Source organism: Thunnus thynnus, chromosome 3 (assembly GCF_963924715.1).
Source record: "Thunnus thynnus chromosome 3, fThuThy2.1, whole genome shotgun sequence".
NCBI lineage: Eukaryota > Metazoa > Chordata > Actinopteri > Scombriformes > Scombridae > Thunnus > Thunnus thynnus.
The window spans coordinates 25,277,573-25,301,086 of record NC_089519.1 but is presented as its reverse complement, the minus strand read 5'-3'; the positions used below and the strand labels follow the sequence as shown (position 1 = coordinate 25,301,086).

The 23,514-nt window shown below is 39.7% G+C and overlaps 1 protein-coding gene across 3 annotated transcripts in view; it reads right to left on the bottom strand.

Annotated features, from left to right (window-relative positions):
- Positions 1–23,514, bottom strand: part of arhgap10 (Rho GTPase activating protein 10) — a 54,068-nt gene that overhangs the window by 5,542 nt on the left and 25,012 nt on the right. For all 3 annotated transcript variants that reach the window (XM_067584971.1, XM_067584973.1, XM_067584972.1), the window contains exons 15-20: positions 20,794–20,878; positions 17,960–18,018; positions 15,803–15,908; positions 13,751–13,910; positions 11,091–11,232; positions 4,486–4,651 (exon numbers count right to left, since the gene is read on the bottom strand). In XM_067584971.1, coding sequence (XP_067441072.1) covers positions 4,486–4,651; positions 11,091–11,232; positions 13,751–13,910; positions 15,803–15,908; positions 17,960–18,018; positions 20,794–20,878 — 718 coding nt within the window. The remainder of the gene's footprint in view (positions 1–4,485; positions 4,652–11,090; positions 11,233–13,750; positions 13,911–15,802; positions 15,909–17,959; positions 18,019–20,793; positions 20,879–23,514) is intronic.

The window sequence follows — 23,514 nt, the reverse complement described above, 5'->3', positions numbered from 1 at the left end:
TAGAGAAAGTTTCAGATGTTAACCGCTTTTTCTAAGCCAAACAATCAAAAAGATGCTGGATTTTATACATCGTTGAATTATTAAGTATTGGGTTGCTACTATAGAAAGTGGTGGAATCAGAGCAACAGGTAAGCTTAACTGAGCAACCTGTTGTTATGGAGACAAGGTTCAAATTTCTACACCAATCCTGTGTGTCATGAGAGCCACCAAAACTTGCAACAAGGTATAGCTTTGTACAACATGTTCAATACTGTACAGTTACATACAGGGGGACTGTGTGCAGGCTGTACATTTGTCCTAATAAAAGGTTTGGTGGTTTTGAAACTTTCTTGAGCACAATAACTCATGTCAGATGAGTAACATTATTGTACTAAGTCCTTGGTCATTACATTATTGGCTAAAATCTGTCCTGGACAGATTCACAACCCCAACCTGTCAACTTGCCCGAGACAACATATAAATCCTCAGTCTAAAATCATCAGGGTGGACTTCTGTAAAACTCCAAGAGAGTGGATTGAGAATGAGAGATACAAACAGCCATTAATTTAAAATAATGTTTGAATTCAGGAGGAATATTCATACATGCAGTTGTTTGTATTTTTCATTCAGAGACCAGCCAGCAGCACCAGCATCCCAAAAATACAGCAATTATAGCTTTGACCATAGAGAAAAGAAGTTTAATATCTCTTCACTGCCATCTTCAACATCCTGAAGATAACTCGAATCTCCCTATCATCATCATCATCGTTTATAGTTAATTTTCATGTAAGCATCAGTGTATATTCAGTGCATGTCGTTTGTAGGTACTGTACATATAAAGTCAGGAATTCATCGGTCTCACTGGTCACAGTAGTTGCTGTGCTTTACGCTGGCTGGTGTCTAGGCCAACGAGTCTATGGCCAACCTGCAGGATGGAGGTAGGGGTCCTGGTAAAGGCAGAGTGGAGCAGAGGAGAGCAGGAGTCTAAGCCAGGCATCCCTCTGTGTTCCATGCCTGCCCCAGGGCCAGTGCTAATACAGCACATAATGAGCAAATTGCTCCTAGCTGCCGCTCCCATAGAGACGTTAATAAAGGCAATTAGAGGGAGCAGCTGGGGAGGGGCTGGAGGTTGAGAGGATGTTGTGAATAGTGGTTACGTTGGCACTGGTGTAAGAGAGAGAGAGACGGCCTTAAGGGGGAACAAGGTAGGGGATCTTATGTGTACATAGGTGGAGGTGAACACACAGTGCCCATGCTTTCACTTCCCCCTCTGCATCGCCTCCTCCTTCCATTTCTTTCTCTGCCTCCCTCTCAGTGCGCTTGTCCATCCCCAGCGGTGGCTGTTCTGTTCAGGCCTGGCCTGACTGTGGGTGATTTATAGCTCTGCAGCAGTGTGGGGCCACTGTGGTGCTCAGCTGCTCCACATCAGCATGGGGGGACAGTGCGCTGCAGTGCAGCAAATCCACTCATTAACCTGGGCCCAGGCACAACCACTGTCTGCCTGGGTCACAGCCAAGACAAGGGAGAGCAGAGGAGCACCAACACTTCACCCACCTGCAGGTGAACCCACTCACATACACACAAAACTCTAAATTTGATGAAATTAAAAACAGAAAATGCATGCGCACACACATTTAAGAAGTTATTAACATATCCATCTTACTGCTTATTTCAGTTGGAAGAGGATTATACAGATCTATTAAGATCTTTAAAATAAGCAGATATTTAAATAATTAGAGAATAAACAGTTTGGGGAAATCAGTGAATGCCACATGGCTGCCCTAGAAACTTGTTAAATGTACCAGAGGTAAATGGATTCATCCCAAAATTGCTTTCACAATTATAGCTAAGCCAAACCGAGGGAAATCGTTTGCCATTTCTCTTCAACAAAAATAGCAACAAGCTTTGAATTGCTCATCCGTTGTTTTTACCCATCACAGACCTAGCTAAGCTTCTTCTGTAAACATGATTAAATACAGTAAATGGGGACTTGAGTGAAAATGCACTATATGTGAGGCACACATGAAAATCCTTCTCTCGACATTGGTTATTATAAATTTTAGTAATCTTAAATTTTAAATTGTACAGAATATTTACATGGTGTATATATATATATATATATATATGTAATATGCTGCATTCTTCATATCAAAATACATCAAAAATGATCATAATATCAAAAGATATCAGACAACACTTATTCTAATTCTAATGTGAACTCCAGTTGGAGGTCATTGGTTTTATTATTTTAACCATCAGGGTTATCACACATTATCACGCGTTGCCAGGTTAGTAGCAGGGAGAAATTCATCAACAGAAGTAGACTGCTGCTTCTCATTACTACAGGAATTTCACCCTGCAGCATCCAGCCCTTGTTGATCCTGGCGTAGATGAGAGGGACTATCAACAGTCTTTCTACTAAAGGAAGAAGGGTAGCGGTGGGATTTTCTAGTGTTTCTAGTAGAAAGTGGGATAAGTCGAGCTGCTTGCCCAGTCACCGCCAGTTTGGGTGGGCAGGAAATAAGCTCTGATCCACCATTTTATGATCCGCAGCTGTCTGCCAGCGAGAGGCATTGAGGGCTGGAGGTAGGGCAGGGGGAGAGGAAGGAAAGGAGGCCAAAAAAATGTAACCTCGTTGGGCAGGACTTGGGGCAACAGTGCCACTAGGAGAAGCTGTGACTGAATTTAGGGAGAAGAGGACAAATGAGGCGAGACATCGGAGATGACGGAGAAGATAAATCACGCCACATTCCACAAAGAGTTATTGCATGATATAGTGAGTCATGGTGCATTTGTGTATGACCAGGCAGATTTTACGGCAGCAGGAAACCGACTAAAATATACTGTTTTCCAGGTGCAGTTTTGAGCACACAAGAGTGCAGATAAGACATTTCTGAGAGTAGCTGGAAGTAATCTAGCAATTGCCATCCCTATTGCTCTTTTTGGCTACGACTGAAGCCGAATCCCTGGGTTCTAGGCCAGAGAGGTGCTGTGCTAACAGGTCTCAACCAACTCACATGCTAAGATTTATGAGTGAACAAAGCCAGGGCGACACCCTGTGACATATGGTGCAAGTCTTCATAAAGGGACAGGGGCTGCGGCTATAAGGGTAAACAAGATGAATATCTCCCCAATGTCAATACGATTTACACGGCCAACGCACGGCCACCTGTCTCCCAAACAAATAAGAGCTGAGATTTACGACCTCCTCCTGGTTGCTCCTTCCGTCCTCCAACATGATGCCACATATGTGGGAAAGCACGAAAAAAAAAAAAAAAAAATATCCGCAGGGGAAAAAAAGGAGTTGGTTACATAAGTAATATAGAACCTTGTCTGTCTAATCCTGCAACTTAGAAAGAAAGCTAGATACAAACATGCCTACACACACACACAGGTGGGCACGCGCCCACAGGGGTCAAAGTGAGATAGGAATCGCATTGTCCTCTTTCAAGTTGTGAGGTGGATTTGTTTTTATTTTACAGCTCTTTTCAGCTGATGGAGAAGGAGAAGTGGACAGTGAATGAGAAAAAAAAAAGTCTATTTCAAGGTGAATCTGTAGACATGACACAGCAGAGTCTAACATCTGCAGCATAACCCAATAATTCATCTCTTACATCAGCATTCAAGACAAGTCATGGGCTGGAAACAACAAAAAGGACCAAGGACTTCGAGAGAGAGTGAGGACAGAAAGGAGAGAGCCAGACAGAGGCACGGCAAAGCATCCAACTACAGAAGCATGTTTGCCTGTATGTCTAGTACTGGTGAGACAGAGGAAGTAAAAAAAATGTTGTTGACACTTGATAAATAGCATCAATGTTATGGCTGACACTAAAGATTAATTTCACTATTGATTCATATGTTGTTTCATTTTTGATTAACTGATAAATAATTTAGCGTATAGAATGTCAAAATGTATTACTAATGCCCGTCACAGGCTACAAAAGATGATTCACACATAAGGAGAAGAGATTCTTTGACGATATTTACATATTTCAACAAAATTATTTTCACCAGAATGGAAAAGAAGGAACTGTTCTGCGACGAACCAGCGAAGTAACTGCTACCGAGTGTAACTGCGACCCATGATGCAATATAAGAGAAAAAAAAATCATTTAACCAGCCGAACCTACAATGAAGTGTTTGGACACATTTCAGAATTCCTGTGGAAGAGGGAAATGAACATCAATCAAAATGTGCAAGGTTTTAGAGGCACTATTTTATACTCTTATTGCAGTGCGCTGCATGCTGATACAGGAAAGATTTACCCGTCATTTTAAGTCTGCTGTCTGTCCAGAACACTAAAATATTCAAAATATTAAATTCCAATATTTCAGTTCCTTCGGTACTATTTGAACTCCTTGTGGTATACAGATGTCTACATTTGAATCTACAGAGTGTGGACTGCATTTCTCATTTATAACTTTGTTTACTGCGGATCTACTTGCTTCACAGTCAGTACCTGCATTTTGAATGGCACACAGGACTTCGGCAGAGTGAACCACTTACCCCGAGTTGCTGCCTGAGCTGAGGCTGGTGGCGAGTGGGACATGATCACTCTTCTCTGTAGTTGTCTCGGAGGTTGAGGCTGATGATGACTGGGATGATACCGACTCATTGCTGCCCATTGATGTCTCATCTGTAGCTAGGCCGGAACCACCCCCCTCTCCTGACACTTTGATGAAAAGAAAAAAAAAATCGGTGTTTGCTTAATTAATTACATCTTTTCATTAATTTTACTCTTCTGTAAAACATTCAGCCTATTTTTGCTAACAGACTATATCTTGTTCCCTGATAAAACGGCTGAATAATTTATCAATACATAAGGCAATGTTGCACCAACAGGGGACTTTATAAATCAAGCTGCTGTCAAAACAGGCGAAACTTACATTCAAGTTTGTATTGTTCATAATAATACACTTGTGCAGTCATAGACAGGAACCTAAGAAACAACGGGGAGATCCAAGCTCTTTTATTTCAATTTTCCTGTCAAGTAAAAAACCTGCTTTTGGGACTTGTGAGAGGCACAAAAGGAAGTGTTAAGGTTAAAAAAAAAGTTGTTTGTTTGAACCATTTCTTCTCTTTTCCCCCCCCAATAAACACATATCAATGCACTTAAACCAAAAGCCAGAATTCAGTTCAGATTGAATTGAATTTGTGGTGACAGGTTATAGCCTAATTACCAAACATAATAACAATATTTATACATTCTACATTGATCATGCATCCAACCAAAGCATTATTGGTCCTATGTAATGTACAGTTTGTTTATAATACATACTTTTACCTGAGAGGTTTGCCTTCTTGTTATGAAATGAACCCCCCCCCCCCCACACACACACACACAAACGGGTGTTTTAAATTATTCTGATTGATTATGCCTCAGCTCACGTTGGAGGTGGGTGGAGCTATGCTGAGAATATAACCTTTTCACGGTGAACATTTTGACTTGTCAAAGCAGGAAAAGCACAGGTGGAATGAATAACATCAATGATGGCTGCATTCCATATAGATAAGCCGGTTCCAGGGCTCTGGTATTGGGCATGTTCAGTCATTGACATGGCTTACTGGGACAGTTAGTGCAACGGAGCCATTGTTAGTATTATTATTTACAGCTGTGCTTTTCCTGCTTTGACAAGTTAAAATGTCTGCTGTGAGAAGGGTCTGTTATGTGATGTCACCAAACTCAAGGCACCAATAATAAGGAAAAAGGTGTCTTTTTTCTTACCCTGACATAGTGTTTCTCTACAGGGGCTGTACCGCCCCTCAGGGGGCATTCAGAGAACGTTGAAGGGCGCTGGAAGCAATATTTTTGAAAGGGGGGGGGCGTTTGTGTGTGTCTGGTTTTAATGCCAGTTTAGTCCTACATTTGAATGCACATTTTCACAACTGCATCATTAGACTTCAGCGTTTTCCTATGTTTTTTCACAGCGCTGTCAAGTCTATTTTCCTCTGTTTTACACACAAAACTTCATACAAATTTGTGTACAGGGCTCTGAGCACCTCAAAGATGCGGGTGACCTTCACTCAAGTGTACCTGAACGTCTCCTGTGTACACACACACGGGGGAAACTATGCTGAGTCTCTGCCATGTTTTGCTGTCATTTACGGTCGCTCTATCCTCTCTGTCCTCTCCTCTGCTCTGCAAATTCCTGTAAAGTTCGCTACTGGCTGAAACAGACCCTCCTCTCAACCAGCAGTAGAAGGAGGAGGACAGAGGACAGGATGAAGATACTGACTTCATTTTTTCTAAACTTCACTCGATATTTTAATGTCAGGAATATTATTTATTTTACTGACATTTTTTATTTCCATCAAGTGAGACATTATTGAATTTATATAGTGACTTTGCTGATGGAAGCATTACTGTCTCTGCTATAAGAAATGATATTTTGTCATATTTAAAATATAAATCTATGCTAATGCAGTTCTGATTTTTTTTTTTTTAATAATAATTAAAAAAACCCAAACTCTTTAGCAATGAAAAAGAACCAATAAGTATTGATAAATACTCTTATTTCTTTCTTCTGGCGTTTTGTTCATTCCACCAATGCAGTCAACAAAGCAACATAACTTCACACAACATCACTATAACTACCATCTTTACTGTTATCGGATCATTTTAACACCTGCAGACACAAACATGATGGAAACTGTTGGTTACGTTACCTTTAGATGCTGAAAATAATCTGAATCAAGCTGATGAGTGAAGGTGAAACTAATCCGCTGCTTCAACCAGAAAACCAACCAGAAGAAGAACAAACATGTAACTAACAGGAGGAGGTTTGTAAGGTCTGCTGACTCACAAAGTCTCAACCCTCTGTATTTATCTTTAACCTGAAGTGTTCTTTAAGGAGATCTGATCACAGAACAGTAGCTCTGAACTCTGGAATGATTAATCTGGAGTAAAAGTCGAATATTAACAGACAGTATAAATCTTTATCAGTTGGATCATAAAGTCTTATGTGTGCCTTTTATTGCAACAAGAAAATAAAAAGTGCTGATATGGCATTAATACAGTCTGTTGTATCTCTGTGATATGTGCAAAACTGGACAAATAAATTGTTTGTGGATAAGATAGAGATAAAATTCTAACCATAGCCATCCCTACAACTGGCTAGTGACTACAGCCTGATTATGAGAGGATGAGAAAATCACAGTTCAATACCATTCACTATAAGCCTGTTTTACTAATGTTTTATAATTATTATTTTTTATGGCACACAGTGCATTTTTTGGTCCAAAATTGTGTGAAAATCCCACATAACATCCAGTTTTCTTGGGGGAGGACCCCCAAACCCCCTGACCAGAACCCCTGTGGGCCAGACCCTTGAACTGGTGTTTTTATTTGACCAATTATTTAATGAACTGGATAGCATCATGAAACAACAACAATCATATCATATCAGCAAAATGGTACAGACCAAGAATAAATGCCGCCAGTATTCTATTAAACACCTTAGCTATTGATACGTATCCTTCTGCTTTTTTCCAGTAGCCTCAGACGTTTTCCTTGGTAGGCTGCTCTCGTTTTCCGTTGGAACAACTAATAAGAAAGCTTCTTGTTTGGCATTGGTACCAAATTATGGCTTTCTTATTGGCTGCTTTTCACAACTAATAACAAGACCCAATTAAAGTTTGAATCTCAAATTTCTAACTGTCGCATTTGTTTAACACTCAGAAATAAAATTTCTATTCCCATGGATTTTTTTGCTCCCTGCATGGGAAACTAATGATAATGACATTCCAACTATCCAGTTAAATCCAATCTGTTATTTGGCATCCAATGGCATACTTGCTATAACACAAAATAATAATCAACATGAATATTCAGGGGAGACAATTAGTTCATATTTTAATTGATGGAGGGTGGTAAGGGACCTGGATCATGGATAGGGGGGCGCTGGCCCAAAAAAAAGGTTGAGAACCACTGCCCTAACAGGTACAACAGGATAGTGAGTGAAGTGTCAATCAAACAGCCCACCCACACAGTCTTGAGAAGTCTAATCAGAGAAAATAGGGGAGATCACCTGTGTGGGTGGGTGGTCCATTGGCATCTTATATGCCAATGGACCAATAATAATAAGACCTTTAATAACTATTTAACACAGTATAATTACAAAATGTTACATGGTGAAATAGACGTCCCCTAAACTTGGATGATTCATCAGCTGAGAAACTAAAAACAAACCAAGTCTCAAAATTACCTAACTGCCAGTACAAACTATTGTAATTGTAATCAAAATCGAAAAGGGTGATAGAAACAGAGGGCAGAGTGATGCAGAGCAAGAACAACTTGTTTCTGTTTGCTGCTCTGATGCACTCAGCTTTTGCCTAAGCTACTTTTGAACCAGACGCTAGTGCAACCTACTCTACTGTCATCAAGTGTGATCCACACAGGAGAGACACTTTATGGTGCGCTACTATTTTATTTTATGATTTCTACTTTTTAATTTCTTGGGACTGTGCAGAAATCTAGTGTTTTTCACATCACAGATGATGAACAAAGGCATTAAAATGGGAGTGTTACAGGTGAAACATGAGACTTGAGCTATAGTAGTAGTTTAGTGTGGAGCGGCTGCTCTGCAGGTGTGCTGCAGTGGAATGTAACTCGGTGGGGACCGTGAATAATACATTTCTCTTAATCGCAGGCAAGGTGTATTCAAATTATTATAAATATTAAAAGAAAAAAAAAACACCAGTAATAATGTTGAGTATTTATATATATATGAAAAATATCTGCAGATAAGTAAGAGCAGGAACCACAAGCACATGAAAAATTAAAAATTAGAAGTGGAACCTCCTTCAGCGACTCAGTTGATTTGGATCACTCTGATTCAGGTACAGCCCTAGTTAAATTGTTTTTTTTATTGGATTTATTTGTAAACAGCATTATTTCCCTTTGGTCTATGAATTTTTTGTTGTCACTTTGTAACTTATTTGAAAAGTCACATCAGTTACCATTCTGAGCTGAGGATGTTTGATTAAAAAAAACAACAACAAAAAAACAAAGCACGACTATCATTCAGTGGTAATCCATGTTAATACTTTTTTGGGGAAAAATATTTTTTTACCTCCATCTTTCAGCACATTTGAAAATTGAATTAATTAAGTGTCAAGTCTACAATTTATCTGTAATAATCCTCTGAGAGGTTTCCACACCTGCTAGAACACTCCTGACACAAATATTGTGCATCAATACACTTCTCTATGCATGGTATGCAATCACGTCTGGAGGGAGATCTGACACATGCAGCGTCACAGGTAGACTCTCTCACAAGAAGAGTCACATGCATACATTAACACGCTACATTAACATTCTCTCTCACTTCATCATCCTTAAATTTGCTTTTACCCTCTGAACGCAGAGACAACTTACTTTAAATCCATTATCTGAGGCCCATATAAAAGACACAAAGGTTAAAAATGGATTACGCCTTTCATCCCTGATATTAAAATACCCCATGGTAAAAGCTGGTGCGAGGGAGGCAAAGAGAGGCTATCTGGTAAGCAGATTTAGACTCCTTTGGTACTGTATTGTGGAGGGGAAGGGATTTGACTGGCCCCAGATCAGAAATCTCTGGAGTTGAAGATTGAAGATTGTTTGGTTCACCAGGTCAGGTGATCAGCTCACCTGTGGAGCAGGAGAAGGGCCTCTATAATTGTCTCCTATTTCATTAAACTTCAGAAGACATTTAAGTGCACTTCAAGCATTTTGAAGTAAACAAGGGCACACAAAGTCATAGATGCAAATCGCTTCACACAGTATTAGAGAGAGGAGGCGACTGAGTTCACTGTGTCTGTAGACGCTGCTATGCTTCCTAGTGGTCACTTGGCCGACCACGAGTGAGTGAATGAATGAATACAGAGCCCAGCAGGCATCAAGGGTAAATATTATGATAATTAGTGCACAAAACTGTATCACTTGTGTTCTAAAATTAACAACTTGTATGCATAAATAAGCAATTCATACCCCCAAACTAACTTAATTTGTGGTCTTAATATACACACTGTGTGGGATGTAAATTGGTGCTCCCCCACTGATAGTATCACAGAAAAACACTATGGCAGACAGCAATGCACACTGTGTAAAATAAACACTGAAAGTTGTCAGGTCATGGACAATTTAAATAAACAGATTGGGTTTTATACATTACAATTCATGACAGTTTTGGTTTGGTTTTAGACTGAGTTGTCGCCCACATCTCCAATTTGTTCAGCGATTAATGTAAGTCCGGTATCGGGCCCACGGACAGCTATTTCAACTAGTCTTTGTAAACAGGATTAAAAATAGTACTGTAATGTCAGCTTCTTTCGTAGCAAGCTAGCTTCCTAGATATATTAATGAAAATGAGCAACAAGCTTGGGTGACATTGACAGAGTCGTACAGGTTCTCATAAATGAACCAACAGAAACACACCTCTTAATGTATTTGTTCAGTCTTAGTGACAGGCACTGTTGACTGTTCCTAGCAGTTGCCACTGCAGCTTTTGTATCAACTGAAAATACATAGGCGGGAAAGATACATGAATCACTACTGATTGAGAGTGAAACAAAACAAAATAACCCTCTTCCCTGCAAGAAATCAGCTAACATGAACACAATGTCAAGATGTAAGAATGAAACGAAACGGCAATTCTGGCTGATTATCGGGCTAATATACATTAAGTTTGCCCCTAAAAGCAACTTGATATCAACATTTCTTAATCATATTTTATGGAATAATAGATTGTTAATGTTTTGTTGATTGGCGCGCACTAGTTAATTCAAGACCACAAATTACCAGGATATGCATATGGGTATCAATTATCAACTAGCCTGCACAAATTATCTACTTAACATCTGAGGGAGGATCTAAAGAGGTCTGACCCACTATAACGCACAAAAATCTTACTGCTAAGAGTATGTGTGTAAAATGTCATATACTGTATTACACATTATATGACAAGGTGACACTTGAAACTATAAATTAACAACAGACCAAGCAATGGTTAGATTAGAGGGTTAAATCTTCTCTAATCAATCAAATTCTGTATGATCTAATTACTGTATTCTGTATACTGTATTCCTTTAATAAATGTAAAAATATACAGGTGCATGTGTACATCCCTTACCAGTCTGAATGTCCAGAGCTTGTGGATTGTAGACAGCCAGGGGCCGGTTCTGTCGACTCAGCTTCTTGGACTGCCTTGTGGGAGCACAGAATACTGGGGCAGCAGGTGAAAGAGGGCATGACTCTGGAGCATCTGCAAAGATCTGAATACACAATGTGAGTAAGTCTCTAGCAAGACTAAACGCACAGTGCAGATACTTCAAGAGTGTTGAGCAGCAGCATGTCCTCGACTGACCTCACTTAGCGAACGGCTTTTAAAACTCGCAGGCTTTATATAGTGGAAGATGAATGGAAAAGGCCATTTGCAGCCACAGCATGTGCTCCTAGGGAAAGCGGAGCAGCTCATTGATTGAACCCTAAAACTGCATGTGAAAAGATTTTGTTTGTGCCAAAATAAACAAGAGCAGCTCCACATGTAAAGCAATCACATCCTGTCCAGAAATGTGGGTCTAAGTTAAGGTGACATTTCTCCACAGAGAAATTGACCCACTCGCTGAAAGAGTGGAGAGTAAAATAAATAGGCTTTGGACTCGAGGAGGGCTGGCCAACTGGCGCAGCCTGTTTACACCGGGTCGTGTTTACATATAAACTTCAGATGTGGAGTTAAAAGAGAATAGGGCTGCAGAGGAGAGGAAGTCTCAGCAGAGCCTCAGAAAGGATCACAGACAAGGAGAGGAGGGAGGTAGGGAAGGGAGGAGAGAGAGAAAGTGGCAGAGAAAGTGAGACAGAGTGTGAACGGGAGAGGCAGACGCAGAGGAGGGGGCATGAGAGAAAAAAGTTTGTAGGAGCAAGGCAGATAGAAAAAAAAAAAAAAAAAAGAGAGAAATCTGATACGGCTGAGAGTTTCTGCTGCCTCTCTTTCTCCCTCTCGCTTCTCTCTGCAGATGGAGGTGAATGTAAAACAGAGTCTACTGTTGGTATCTGGGGGTATCAACAGTCTGGAGTGGGGCTCAGCTGTGAGGGAAGTTAATGCCTGTCTGTCTGTCTGCTCAACTTTTCCCCTGCTCTTACATGCTGTACTTTCCAAAATGCTCTTGCTGCATTCTAACACTACATCCTTTATCACCTGGATGGTTTTGGATACCTATGGGTAGTGTCAGAGACTAGAAGTATACTCTATGCTGCCGGTGTTGTTTTAGCGCATTTGTATGCCCCATTGGTTTTCACCAGTCCTCTTTATTCTCTCACACCCCATTTTAGATTTGTGAGCTGGGTGGAGATATTATTCACAACACACAACATCTTCCATTTAATGAAGCTGGGTGAAAAAAAAAAAAAAAAAAGAGAGAGAGAAAAAAAAAAAAAAATCACTAAAAGCTCCTGGTTTCATCTGATTCTACGCAGAGTGCAGTGCTGCTCCAAACAGATTAGAAAACTAATCTCAAACCTTTTTCTCTTTTGACACGGAGAATTATCCCCCTTTGAGGATTGACACCGATTAATGACATTCTGGAAAGATTACATGATCCCATGAACTGCAGGTTATGAAACAACTCCTCATAAAAATAACTGTTTTAGGCAGGAGCAGGAAAAGGACCTTCCAGATATGATAAAATGTATATAATAATCTATAGCATAACCAACCTAATGAAAATGAGGAGAATACAATGTATTTCATCCTAGTAGGGACACTTTGGGCTCCCCCTATTGGCCGGATTCAAACGACAGAAATTAAGATTGCTGTCTAACTCCTTAGTACTTTAATAACTGGGTGAAGGGTATGCTGTCCAAAGGTTTTAAGTTAAATGTGATACATGTCTCATTATCTGACAACTTTATTTATGCATTTTTAGAGCAAGCATTAAGTATAAGGTGCACATTTCCAAACAGACCACAACCAACAAAATATTTAATGTGATGCATTTTCATTGCTTGAACATTTGTTAAAAGAAACTGACTATAAATTGGATTAGGCAAGATTTCCATTTGAACATACACAAGTCTACACTGCCTTAACAAACAAGACCTACAGGGTAGAGCATCACATCCACTCTAATTGAGATTCTTACTCTGCCAAATGAAATTGCGGTGTCAGGTAGAGCACAGTATGTGCACTTCTCTGCCAACAGAAACTGCCAAATCGAAACTTAAGAGCAAAATACAAAACTTCAAAACAATAGTGAGAGAGCGCTCGGCACAGAGAAACCAGGACTTACAAACATTAGCTCTTCTGCTTCGCTTGCACATTCATTGTCCTTCAGTATCAAGTAATTACACGCCACCCAGGTTGGTAAACACAGAGCTGCTGTGTGCAGCTTATTGATGTCATGTCACCAGATACAGATTTCATTTGGTGCTATCATCGTACCTAATGTTGCCTAGTGTGCCGGGTGTTTAGTAAATAGTTCTGGATTGCAAGTGGACGTAATTATTCAAAAAAGTAACAAAGAAAAAATAGCAGTCTTTCTACATTAGTGTGACAGAATGAATCATAAAAGTGCAACAAGTGGAACAAAGATTAGGCAACAGACAGAATTTTATATACAGCAGAAAGACTTTTTTTCTGTATTCCTATACACATAGTACTAATGACTTCCGCTGGAAGAATACTATGAGTAGACACTTCTACTTTCCAGAGTGTTGACTTTCAAGTGTATTAGTTACTGACTGTACTGTCGATACTGCACTTTGTGTCAGGTAAATCCCAGTCTAGAGTGTTACCTTTTTATGGTGTTCGATGAGGATCTCCACAACAATGTTCTGGAACTTAAGATCCATGATGGCAGCGACAGTCTCCTCCTGTGGCCTCATTAATGTGGGGCCAAACACCACGCCCAGGTTAGCCACAGTCATCAGATTTTGTTTACTGTGGGCCGCCACACTGAGGAAGATAACAACTCACATGATACACGTTCTACAACAGCTAACTAACAATTACCTCTGATTCTACATCATTCTTGATGTGCTTATTAAAGTTTAACGACATACACTAAACCCTTGACAGAAAAATGGAAAGAATAAAGAGGAACTAAGGAAAACAGGGTACAACTCCTGTAAATGTGAGTAGTGTAATATTATTGCAATTTTAAAGAAGTGTTTAAAAAAAAATACAAAGTTAGGTATATGAGAAAAAACAAGAAAATTGAGGCAAAAATAGGTACTACCTGAAAAAGGCCCTTGATATACATTTCAGGGCTCCTCTCGGGAAACTCTCATGATCAATTCCCTAAATCTTTTCCCTAAAGATTAATGTTTTCTTTCATATATTGTAATAATTTTCATACTAACACAACAGTGGTCTTTGTTTCCAGCCAGGTGCTACAAAAACATTCGGTATCTACAGTTATTTCCTAAAATAGATCTTTTTTTAGAATAGGTAAGCATAGTAAAAATCCATGACTTAACAGCTACAGTGAGATGTTACGACCATGATAGATTACTTTGAACCTTCTCTGTATTACTTTTTCTCATTTAAAAACATATTTTCCTGATGACAGTTGTTTTAATTTCCCAGTTTTTGAAAATCCCATCACAGAGGCACTCAAAACTACGAATACACTAAGCAGCCACTGCATTTAGAGATAAAGTGGTAACAACAAATGTGAGATTTTAGCACATTTTATGACATTTCACATTTTTGCCAACATCAGTAAGCTGTTGCAAATCCTAACCAATGCTCTGAAATCCTAACAGTTTGGCTTATATAGTTCCTACACTCAATATAACATTAAGCAAAAAATGGGAGCATTTGAGATAGTAGAGGAAACTTTATCTTAGGAGGTCAAAAAAAAAAGAAAAGAAAAGAAAAAAGCCCTTTATTTCAAGAAAAAGTTATATAGACAGGTGAAGAGATTTCACACTCAAAATATGATGATATGCAGTGCATCTGCACAGAGACAGTTTAAATAGCTTCAAAGGATGCCTTTGAAGACAAAAACATTGGTGACAACTCACATTTATAACATCTCTGAAACCATTTCAGATAGGAGTGTGAAATTCTGGCTTTGCTTCCTTCCCCTGCAGGACATGCACACACGCCAACTTCAGAAAAATATTTGAGTCTCTCCAGTCTGGAGAATTTCACGCTGGATAATCCAAATTCAATTTCAATAGCGCTGCCTTTTTACCAGAGCCTGATTCTGCAGTGGGTTTCTATGAAATAAGATCCACCAGACTTTCACTGCCTCAGGGAAGAGGGATTATTTACTTATCTTCAATTTGCTCATATTTAGTTTATAAAAAAGCTTGCTGAGGTAAAACCTTGTAATGTTAGCTAACATTATTTCTTAAATCTTTTTTCCTATCTAATCTCAGAAATAGAGTGATGCACAATAGTGGTCCATCCAGGGGTGTATAGAGTGATCTCAAGAGAAGGCTTAATTTGAGTGGTCCATTTCATTTCACCTCACTGGTGGGCTGCAGAACAGCAGGCGGAACATGTATGGTAGGCTACACAATCCTCCCTTCAACAACTTTAAATATACACTAAAATGACATAAGAAAAGGCAAAAAAAAAAATGTTAAGATGCTTGTGGCATCAATTTTCTTACCCAGCAGTCACTGAGTAGACAGAGAAGAGATGGAGTGACAGCAGGGAAGGGGGAGTGAAGAGAGTGGGAGTGAGGGAGAGAGAGAGAGAGAGAAAAAGCATGTGGAGTGAGAATGAGGAGACAGACAGGAAGAGCAGAAAGAGAGAACTGAGAGAGAAAGAGAGAGAGAGAGAGAGGGGGTGTAGATTGGATGAACTATGACCAAGGAACTATGAAAACTCACTTGGCCAGATGCTTCATAAGCAGCCCGAGGACTAGTCGATTCCTCTCCGGTAGTTTGTGGACCAGGCAGTGGACGGCTTGGATGCGAGACTCTGGACTACCGCCCTCTGTTCAAACGCAGAAGCAGTCATGCACTTGCATTAAACTATGAGGATTTCTCGGTGCTCCTCAGGTGGCAAGAAGCCAACAGCTGCTACTGAATACTCAATTTGAAGAGATTCAGGTTTCCAACTGTTCTGACAAAACACCATAAAACATTGTTGATTTGAGCAATGACGCTTAGTTGGGAGTCAGAGTTACAGACGGTACCAAAACCTGAAATTAGCATAAGATCATTTTCAAGTCCAAAGAAACTCATTTCATACATTCTGGAAAATAAAAAGTTAGTAGACTTTTAAGTACAGAATCATAAGAGGCTATAACCTTCGAGTACAAGGGGTTAAGTGTAAGAGGATGATACATTTTAGTTAATAAGTGAAGAAGAGGTGTGATGGTGATATATGGTCTGAAGCCTCTGAGAATTTGGCAGCAGGGACCACTATGCTGGCGGAAGAGATAGCTTTACGTTACTGTCGCTACCATAAAAAAAGGTTGTGTTAAAACCCCCAAGATCATCTCTTAAACATTTCCTCACACATGGGCATCTGACCGCCCACACACAAACACACACATACAAACAAGATATCATTACTATGGGAACGACAAGGATTTAAACATGAAAAAAGCTTCTTATGGATGCTGTCATCCATCAAAAAACATTCATTGCTAATCCATTTTTTCCTCCTCGTTATGAGGGCATTGCGAGTGCCTGATAAAAATGTCAACCCTGATCCAATTATAGCACTTGTTGTAATAAGATTCAAGTTTGGCTTGCTTTAAAAACATTTCATACATAAATGATGTTATGTGGGCGAAAAAATGGTGTGTCTGTTTGCTGCTCAAGGTCACTGGACCATTCGAGGGCATGTTAAACTCCAGTATATTTATCATTTCAAACCTTCTAGCCTTAACCTTCAATGACTTATTTGGCCACATATTTTAAGCAGCAAGTTAAAATAGGTAGAAAAAATTATATGAAGACAGAGCGCAAGCTGACATGGGTTTCCTGAATGGCTAATAAATGTCAGATACATAGTGTCGTAAAACAGTCAGAAATGTCAAAAAAAAAGTATGTTTGAGCCAAAGTCAACCAAAAACTCTTTGGTCAAGCAGAGTGGATCAGCTGTATTCACTAGAAAACAACTACAAATATATTCACATTCCTGATGAAAAACAAGACAAGCATAAAAATGAACACATTTCTTAAGACTAAAGTATAGCACTAAACTTTTTGGCCTTCAGAGACCCCTGTCATCATGTGTTCAAGTCTACAGACGAGACAGATTGAGGATAAATCTTAATTAGCATTCAAGATACAAACAGACCCACAGTTTTAAGACTATCCCTACCTGGTAAAACATTTAAAAAGACATAGTAAAAAGTAACTTAGAAGTGCTCTAACCGTTTTCCACTTCACTACATGCAGTGTTTCTCACGGGTTGAGAATTTACTTGTGGTGGTGGGTGGCGCAGCGTGTGACCATTGTGCATGCAGAGCCTCATGCAGTTTAGAGGGGGAAAGTGTAACCCAGGTTGTTTTCTGTAGCTACAATTTACAGATGTCCCCTAAACGTCTCACGTGCAGACAACTGGTAGACGCGACAATTTACAGATGTCCCCTAAACTCCTCACATGCATACTAAAGGCAGTCACTACATTTCACAGATGTCCCCTAAACGCCTCACATGCAGGCTATCAGTAGATGCTACAATTTACAGATGTTCCATAAACACCTCACATACAAGCCATCAGTTGGCTAGCTAGGCGGCTGTGCACAGAGAAGCCTCTAGTCCCCACTCAGTTACTGCAGCATGCAACTCAGACAGATTTTTATCTACCTGGGCAAGTCTTAATCTACCTGGGCAGGCCACCCAAGTAGAGCCTATATATGGAAAATGCTGACATGTTTTCCATAACTCACTAAGGAAAAACACAACTGGGGTCCAGTGCTTAAACTGATGAAATGTCTCTTTCAGACTGATACAACACATGTATACACTGTTGTTTACTTATGATCTGTACTCAGATTAAGTGGTGGTATGAGAGGTGTTGAAACTTACTCGCAGGGCCGATGAACTCTTTGTAAAGTCCATAGGTCATCAACGGCTCAGGAAGGCTCCTTCAGAGAGAGAGTGAGAGGAAAAGGGAAGGGTGGGGGTGGGAGATGGGGGGATGGAGAAGGAGAGTATAAGTGAGTGAGGGGGGACAGAAATAGCCAGCACACTGTTTTATAGGGTCTGCACAGAGCAATGATTAATGTGGCCAGGCCAGGGGATGGAATTAGATGGTGCACGCGTTGAGATAACCAAGTTCATCTGAAGGTACTTTCACACTGCAGCTGGCCTGTGGCCAAAGGTACTTAGCCTCAGAGGAAACTGAGGAGATTGACCCTGCTTTATTCCAGTAGGCCAGACACAAAGAAGACAAGTCAGAGTAACACTCAGCATGATTTAATATAGCATAACAATATGCTATGTTATCTTAAACAGTTCTAAAAATTACTAAATGTTGCAATGAGTGGTGCTCAACTAAACACAATAAAGCTTTCCTTTACGGTGGGAGTTGAAACACAGAAACTGTGAGTCTCATAGTCCACAGCCCATAACATCAAATTGCTTCCTGGAATGGGTCAAAGCTTAAAATCAGCCAATCACAACAAAATCTTAAACCCTTTAAACAGGACTTGTTCTCTACATCCAACACTTGAAAATCAACACAAAAAACAATATTACAATTTCATGATAGCACTTTAGTTAACAGTAGTGATAATAACAGAGAGCTCAAAAGGAAATAACTTGTTTTGTCATTGTTGTACTTTGAATTTTTTTAGTATTGTAAAACTGCTACCAACTCAATTACTGACAAAAGTAGGGGACGAGATTTTGATCACAATTAATATTTTGCTTTTTCAAGTTGTCATGTGCATGTTTATTTTGATGCTAATCACATCTTACAAAGAAACCAGAAATGCTGCCTTGTGGTTGTATGCCTCCGACAACCAGTCAAGTTGCAGTTTATATCCATGTCTGTCCAGACTTATAATATTTGTAGTGAAGACTTTGAAGGAATTTAAAAGGTGTTAAGTGTATTTTCTTTGTATGTGTTCACATACGTGGCCAATAAAGCTGATTCTGATAGAACACAAAGTTGCAGCCATGACAGTAGACAATGCGTCAGATATGGATGTTGCTGCAAGGAAGATCTTCAACCACTCATTACAGAAGATCTATATAATCACCACAGTTTCAATGTGGGCACCCAAGATTAGTGTCACCAATTCAGTATCCAACCAAATGTGAAATATGTTCACAATCTCCGCTTCTGTTCCCGAGTTACAGCATTGAATAATGGCCAGAAGAGTGTTTTTGCAGAACATTATGATGTCACAGTGAAGTTGACCATTGACCTTTTGGAGATAAAATGTCATAACTTCATCATTTTATCCTATTAGACATTTGTGGGAAACTTTGTCATAATTAGTGTATCAATTCTTGAGTTATGGCCAAAAATGTGTTTTGTGAGATCACAGTGACCTTGACCATTGACCACCAAAATCTAATGAGTTCATCCTTGAGTCCAAGTGGACGTTTCTGCCAAATTTGAAGAAATTCCCTAAAGGCGTTCCTGAGATATCGCGTTCACGAGAGAATGGGATGGATGTAAGGTCACAGTGACCTTAACCTTTGACCACCTAATTCTAATCAGTACATCCTTGAGTCCAAGTGGATGTTTGTGCCAGATGTAAGGAAATTCCCTCCAGTCGTTCCTGAGATATTGCATTCATGAGAATGGGATGGACGTGAGGGCACAGTAATCTTGACCTTTGACCACCAACATCTAGTCAGTTCATCCTTGAGTCCAAGTGGACGTCTGTGCCAAATTTGAAGAAATTCCCTCAAGGCGTTCCTGAGATATCGCATTCACGAGAGAATGGGACAGACAAACTGAAAACATAATGCCTTCGGCCACGGCTGTCACCGGCGAGGAGGCATAAAAATAACAAACATTATATAATGTTACAAGTTAAAGAGTAGACAAATCAAAATAAAATATTATTTATACTGCAGGAGAATGTTGAATAATGAGGCAAAACCTAAAAAAAGTTCAATCATTTCAAGTATATCAGTTTCTTGTGAATACTCTTACTGTGTTTATAAGAAAACAAACAAATCCGAAACTTGTTTTTCAGTGAATAAAAAAGTTCTTTCATTTAAATGAGTTAAGCCAACTTAATTTGTTGCTACTGCACATTTACAAAAAAAACAACTGGCATTTAAATGAAACTGCCTCAGCTTCTTGCAGCCAAACTACATTTTTAATCTTTGAACTTCACCCACACTATCTATCAACCTGGAAATAGTTGGTGAATGTGGAACAGGCAAACAATAAGCAATGTGACTGTCGCAAGGAGTTAATCATACAAAGCCACTTTGCATAATAAGCTTTGTATTCATTTTATAAAAGACAGAGCTGACAATAGGTGAAATCTGTCATTTTCAAGTCAACAGAGAGGCTCTGTCATATTCATCAAAAGAGATAAATGTACGTATATTTAACATCTCCCATTAACCACTGAGGTTATCTTAGGTCAGAGGTGGATTTGCTTAGATACGTGACAGATCAGAACAATGCTGTTTGGTAAGATGAATCAAAATGATTATGCATCCCACATTGGTGTGTCTGGACCAGTCAAGTCGAAATCAGATTCTCTGAAGACATCCATAGCAGAACAACAAATTATGAAACTGCATCTCAAAATATGTTCAAGGATTTGCCCTTTCAAAACCCACACAAATAACTGCAGATTGACAATGTCATCAATGCTTTTTGTGTAGAAATGGTTGGTTTACAGGTCTGTGTGTGTGCGTGTGTGTCTTTAATCAGTCACCCTTACCTCATATAAAGCTTTAGTGCACTTGTTATTGTCTTAACGTCCCAGTCCTCGCTGGTAGACAGATCTACTTCGTTGCTCTTCTCATCTGAATGAATCACAATCATAAAACATATTCTCACTGGAAAATTCACTAACTGAGGAAATGACACAAAGCACCAACAATTACTCTTTTTACTGTATGCAGCTAATGACTTTGTGTGATTTTGTGGGCAGCCTAGAAAGTCCAAATACTTAATATAAATATGTAACTTGTAATTAGCCATATGAGGATAAAAGCACTGCTACTAGCCTTGGGGGTCGAGTCTAGCCCCAGTGGATATGGAAGGAAGTTACAGCTTCTGTAGAGGGCTGCTGGTTCTATACTCATTACAAGTTTAATTAATCCCTCACTACTTCACAGGCTCCACAGGGACTCCCGCGCTGTGTTGTGCTGAAAATTCAGGGGGCTTTAGTCACACCTTAAGTTACCTCTGATGAATTACAGCGGATGTGGAAGTGCAATGTGTCAGTAAGGTGTTTTGAGTCAGACACATGTAAAGGGAGGGCCCGGGTCACCATGCAGATTTTAACTATGTGGTTGGTAGGTGGTCTGTTGCTGAGGAAATTTATTTTTTTGATTTCATCTATGCACTGCAGCCAGGAGGACTGTGTGTTTCTATGGCTGCTCTGTCCACAAATTGGCCTGTCCAATATCAACTTCTGAAAGCAAATGTTTTTGTGGAGTGTTTGTAGTCAAAGGTGTGCCTTTGTGTATGTGTGTGTTGAGATTAATGGGGTCTGCACAGGCTCTGTAGTCTGCTGTAGCACAAATGGGCCTGACTTGGTGAGATCAGGTTAGAAAAAACATGATTACAACAAGAGCAGTTGAAGCAGCATTGATTACAAAACTGCTAACCACAAAGCAGCAGCAAGTTCAAAGGTGCAATTCTTTTGTATGTGCCGTGGAGGTGTTAAATGGAACCAAAATGAAAAGGAGAAGATGCAGGGTGGATGCCAGCAGGTAAAAGGAAGAGACAGTGAGCAAATGTGCCAGCTTTCATAGCCTAGAGTAATAGTTCCCAACTCTTTTTGCTTGTAACCCCTTAAAGGACCAGTGTGTAGGATTTAGTGGCATCTAGCGGTGAGGTTGCAGATTGCAACCAACTGAATACCCCTCCCCTCGAACCCCCCTTTCAAGCGTGTTTGAGAACCTAAGGTGGCTGCGAAACAAGCAAAATGTACAAAAGGCCCTCTCTAGAGCCAGTGTTTGGTTTGTCCGTTCTGGGCTACTGTAGAAACATGGCGGTGCAACATAGCAGGCTCCATGGAAGAGGACCTCCCCCACTCCCTATGTAGATATAAAGGACTCATTCTAAGCTAACAAAAACACAACGATTCCTAGTTTCAGGTGATTATACACTAATGAAAACCTACTTATGAATATTACATTCCTTTTCTGCAAATAGATGCCTCTAAATCTTACACACTGGTCCTTTAAGACAAAGCAGTGCCAACTTGTGACCCCTCGTCCATGTTGTCTTCCTGTATGTTCAAGTTATGACCAGTTCACCTGTTTTTGCTTTCTCATCTTTATACTAATCTTGTGACCCTTTAGATTTGCCTTGCAACCCCATTGTGGAGGTCCTAACCCTCAGGTTGGAAACCACCGGCCTAGAGAGCCAGGTCAGCTAAATGAGCAGATGATCCTCCCAACTGCCCACCATCAAGAGCTGTTATAAGATTATATTTTCAACTGATATTATTTAAAGATTCCCTCCAGACATGTTGTAAGATATATAAAAATACTCTGCTTGGAACAATAATATGTGTCCAATATGTTTTTCTACTAAAAAAAAAAAAAAAGTACGATTACCTAATTAAAATGCTTAAAATTACATCCATTCCTACTCCTTCTCCTGTCCTTCAAATTTTTACATCGCACTTGTGTAGGTTGCGTACTGGACCACGATTTGCCTCCAAATTAATTGTGATGTTACAAATCATGCTAATGGGTCAACCCCTTAAACTCAGATTTTCAATGAGCACAGAGAAACTTTCCACATTCAATAGATTCATGTGCAAGAAGCCTTCTAGTTTCAAAGGCTGAACATAAATCATTCTGCACAGTGAAGCTCAAATACACAACTGAAGGAACAAGAAAGAAAACACATTTTTGAGTAGAAAGGGACTTTAACATATTTAGGGAGCGACAAAAATGTACTTGTAACTGGAATGAATTTTTGGATACCTCATACAGAGTTAAATACATTTATCTTTCCCTTCTTCAACCATGTGGAATATATTGGGTAGGTCTTTATCTCACAAAATTCTTAAAATTTGCTTCAATCTGCAATTATAGCTATAGAACTAAAAACTCTAACTCAGCAGCGATCATAACCGTATCCTTCGACCAACACCACACACTCCCCTGCCACAAACTGTACAACAGACAGGTCAGAGACAGAATGGAGCTCACTTTTACAGTCTTCATCCTGTTATATTGTTGCCTGACATTTAATAGGTGCCGCTCTCTTTGTTTGTACTGTAATATGATGTGAGCCCCGTTTTCTATCACACTGTCCTTTCTGACTGGACCCTGGCCATGTCGGTGGGTGAGAGATGAAAAGGAGGAGGAGTGGGAGGATCCGAAGTCTTTCCTCAGGGTTTAAAGCTTGCTTCACCCACACACTGTGAGCTGTGGTATTCATGAACTGTTTGTGAATGTGCTTGTTTATGTGTAGA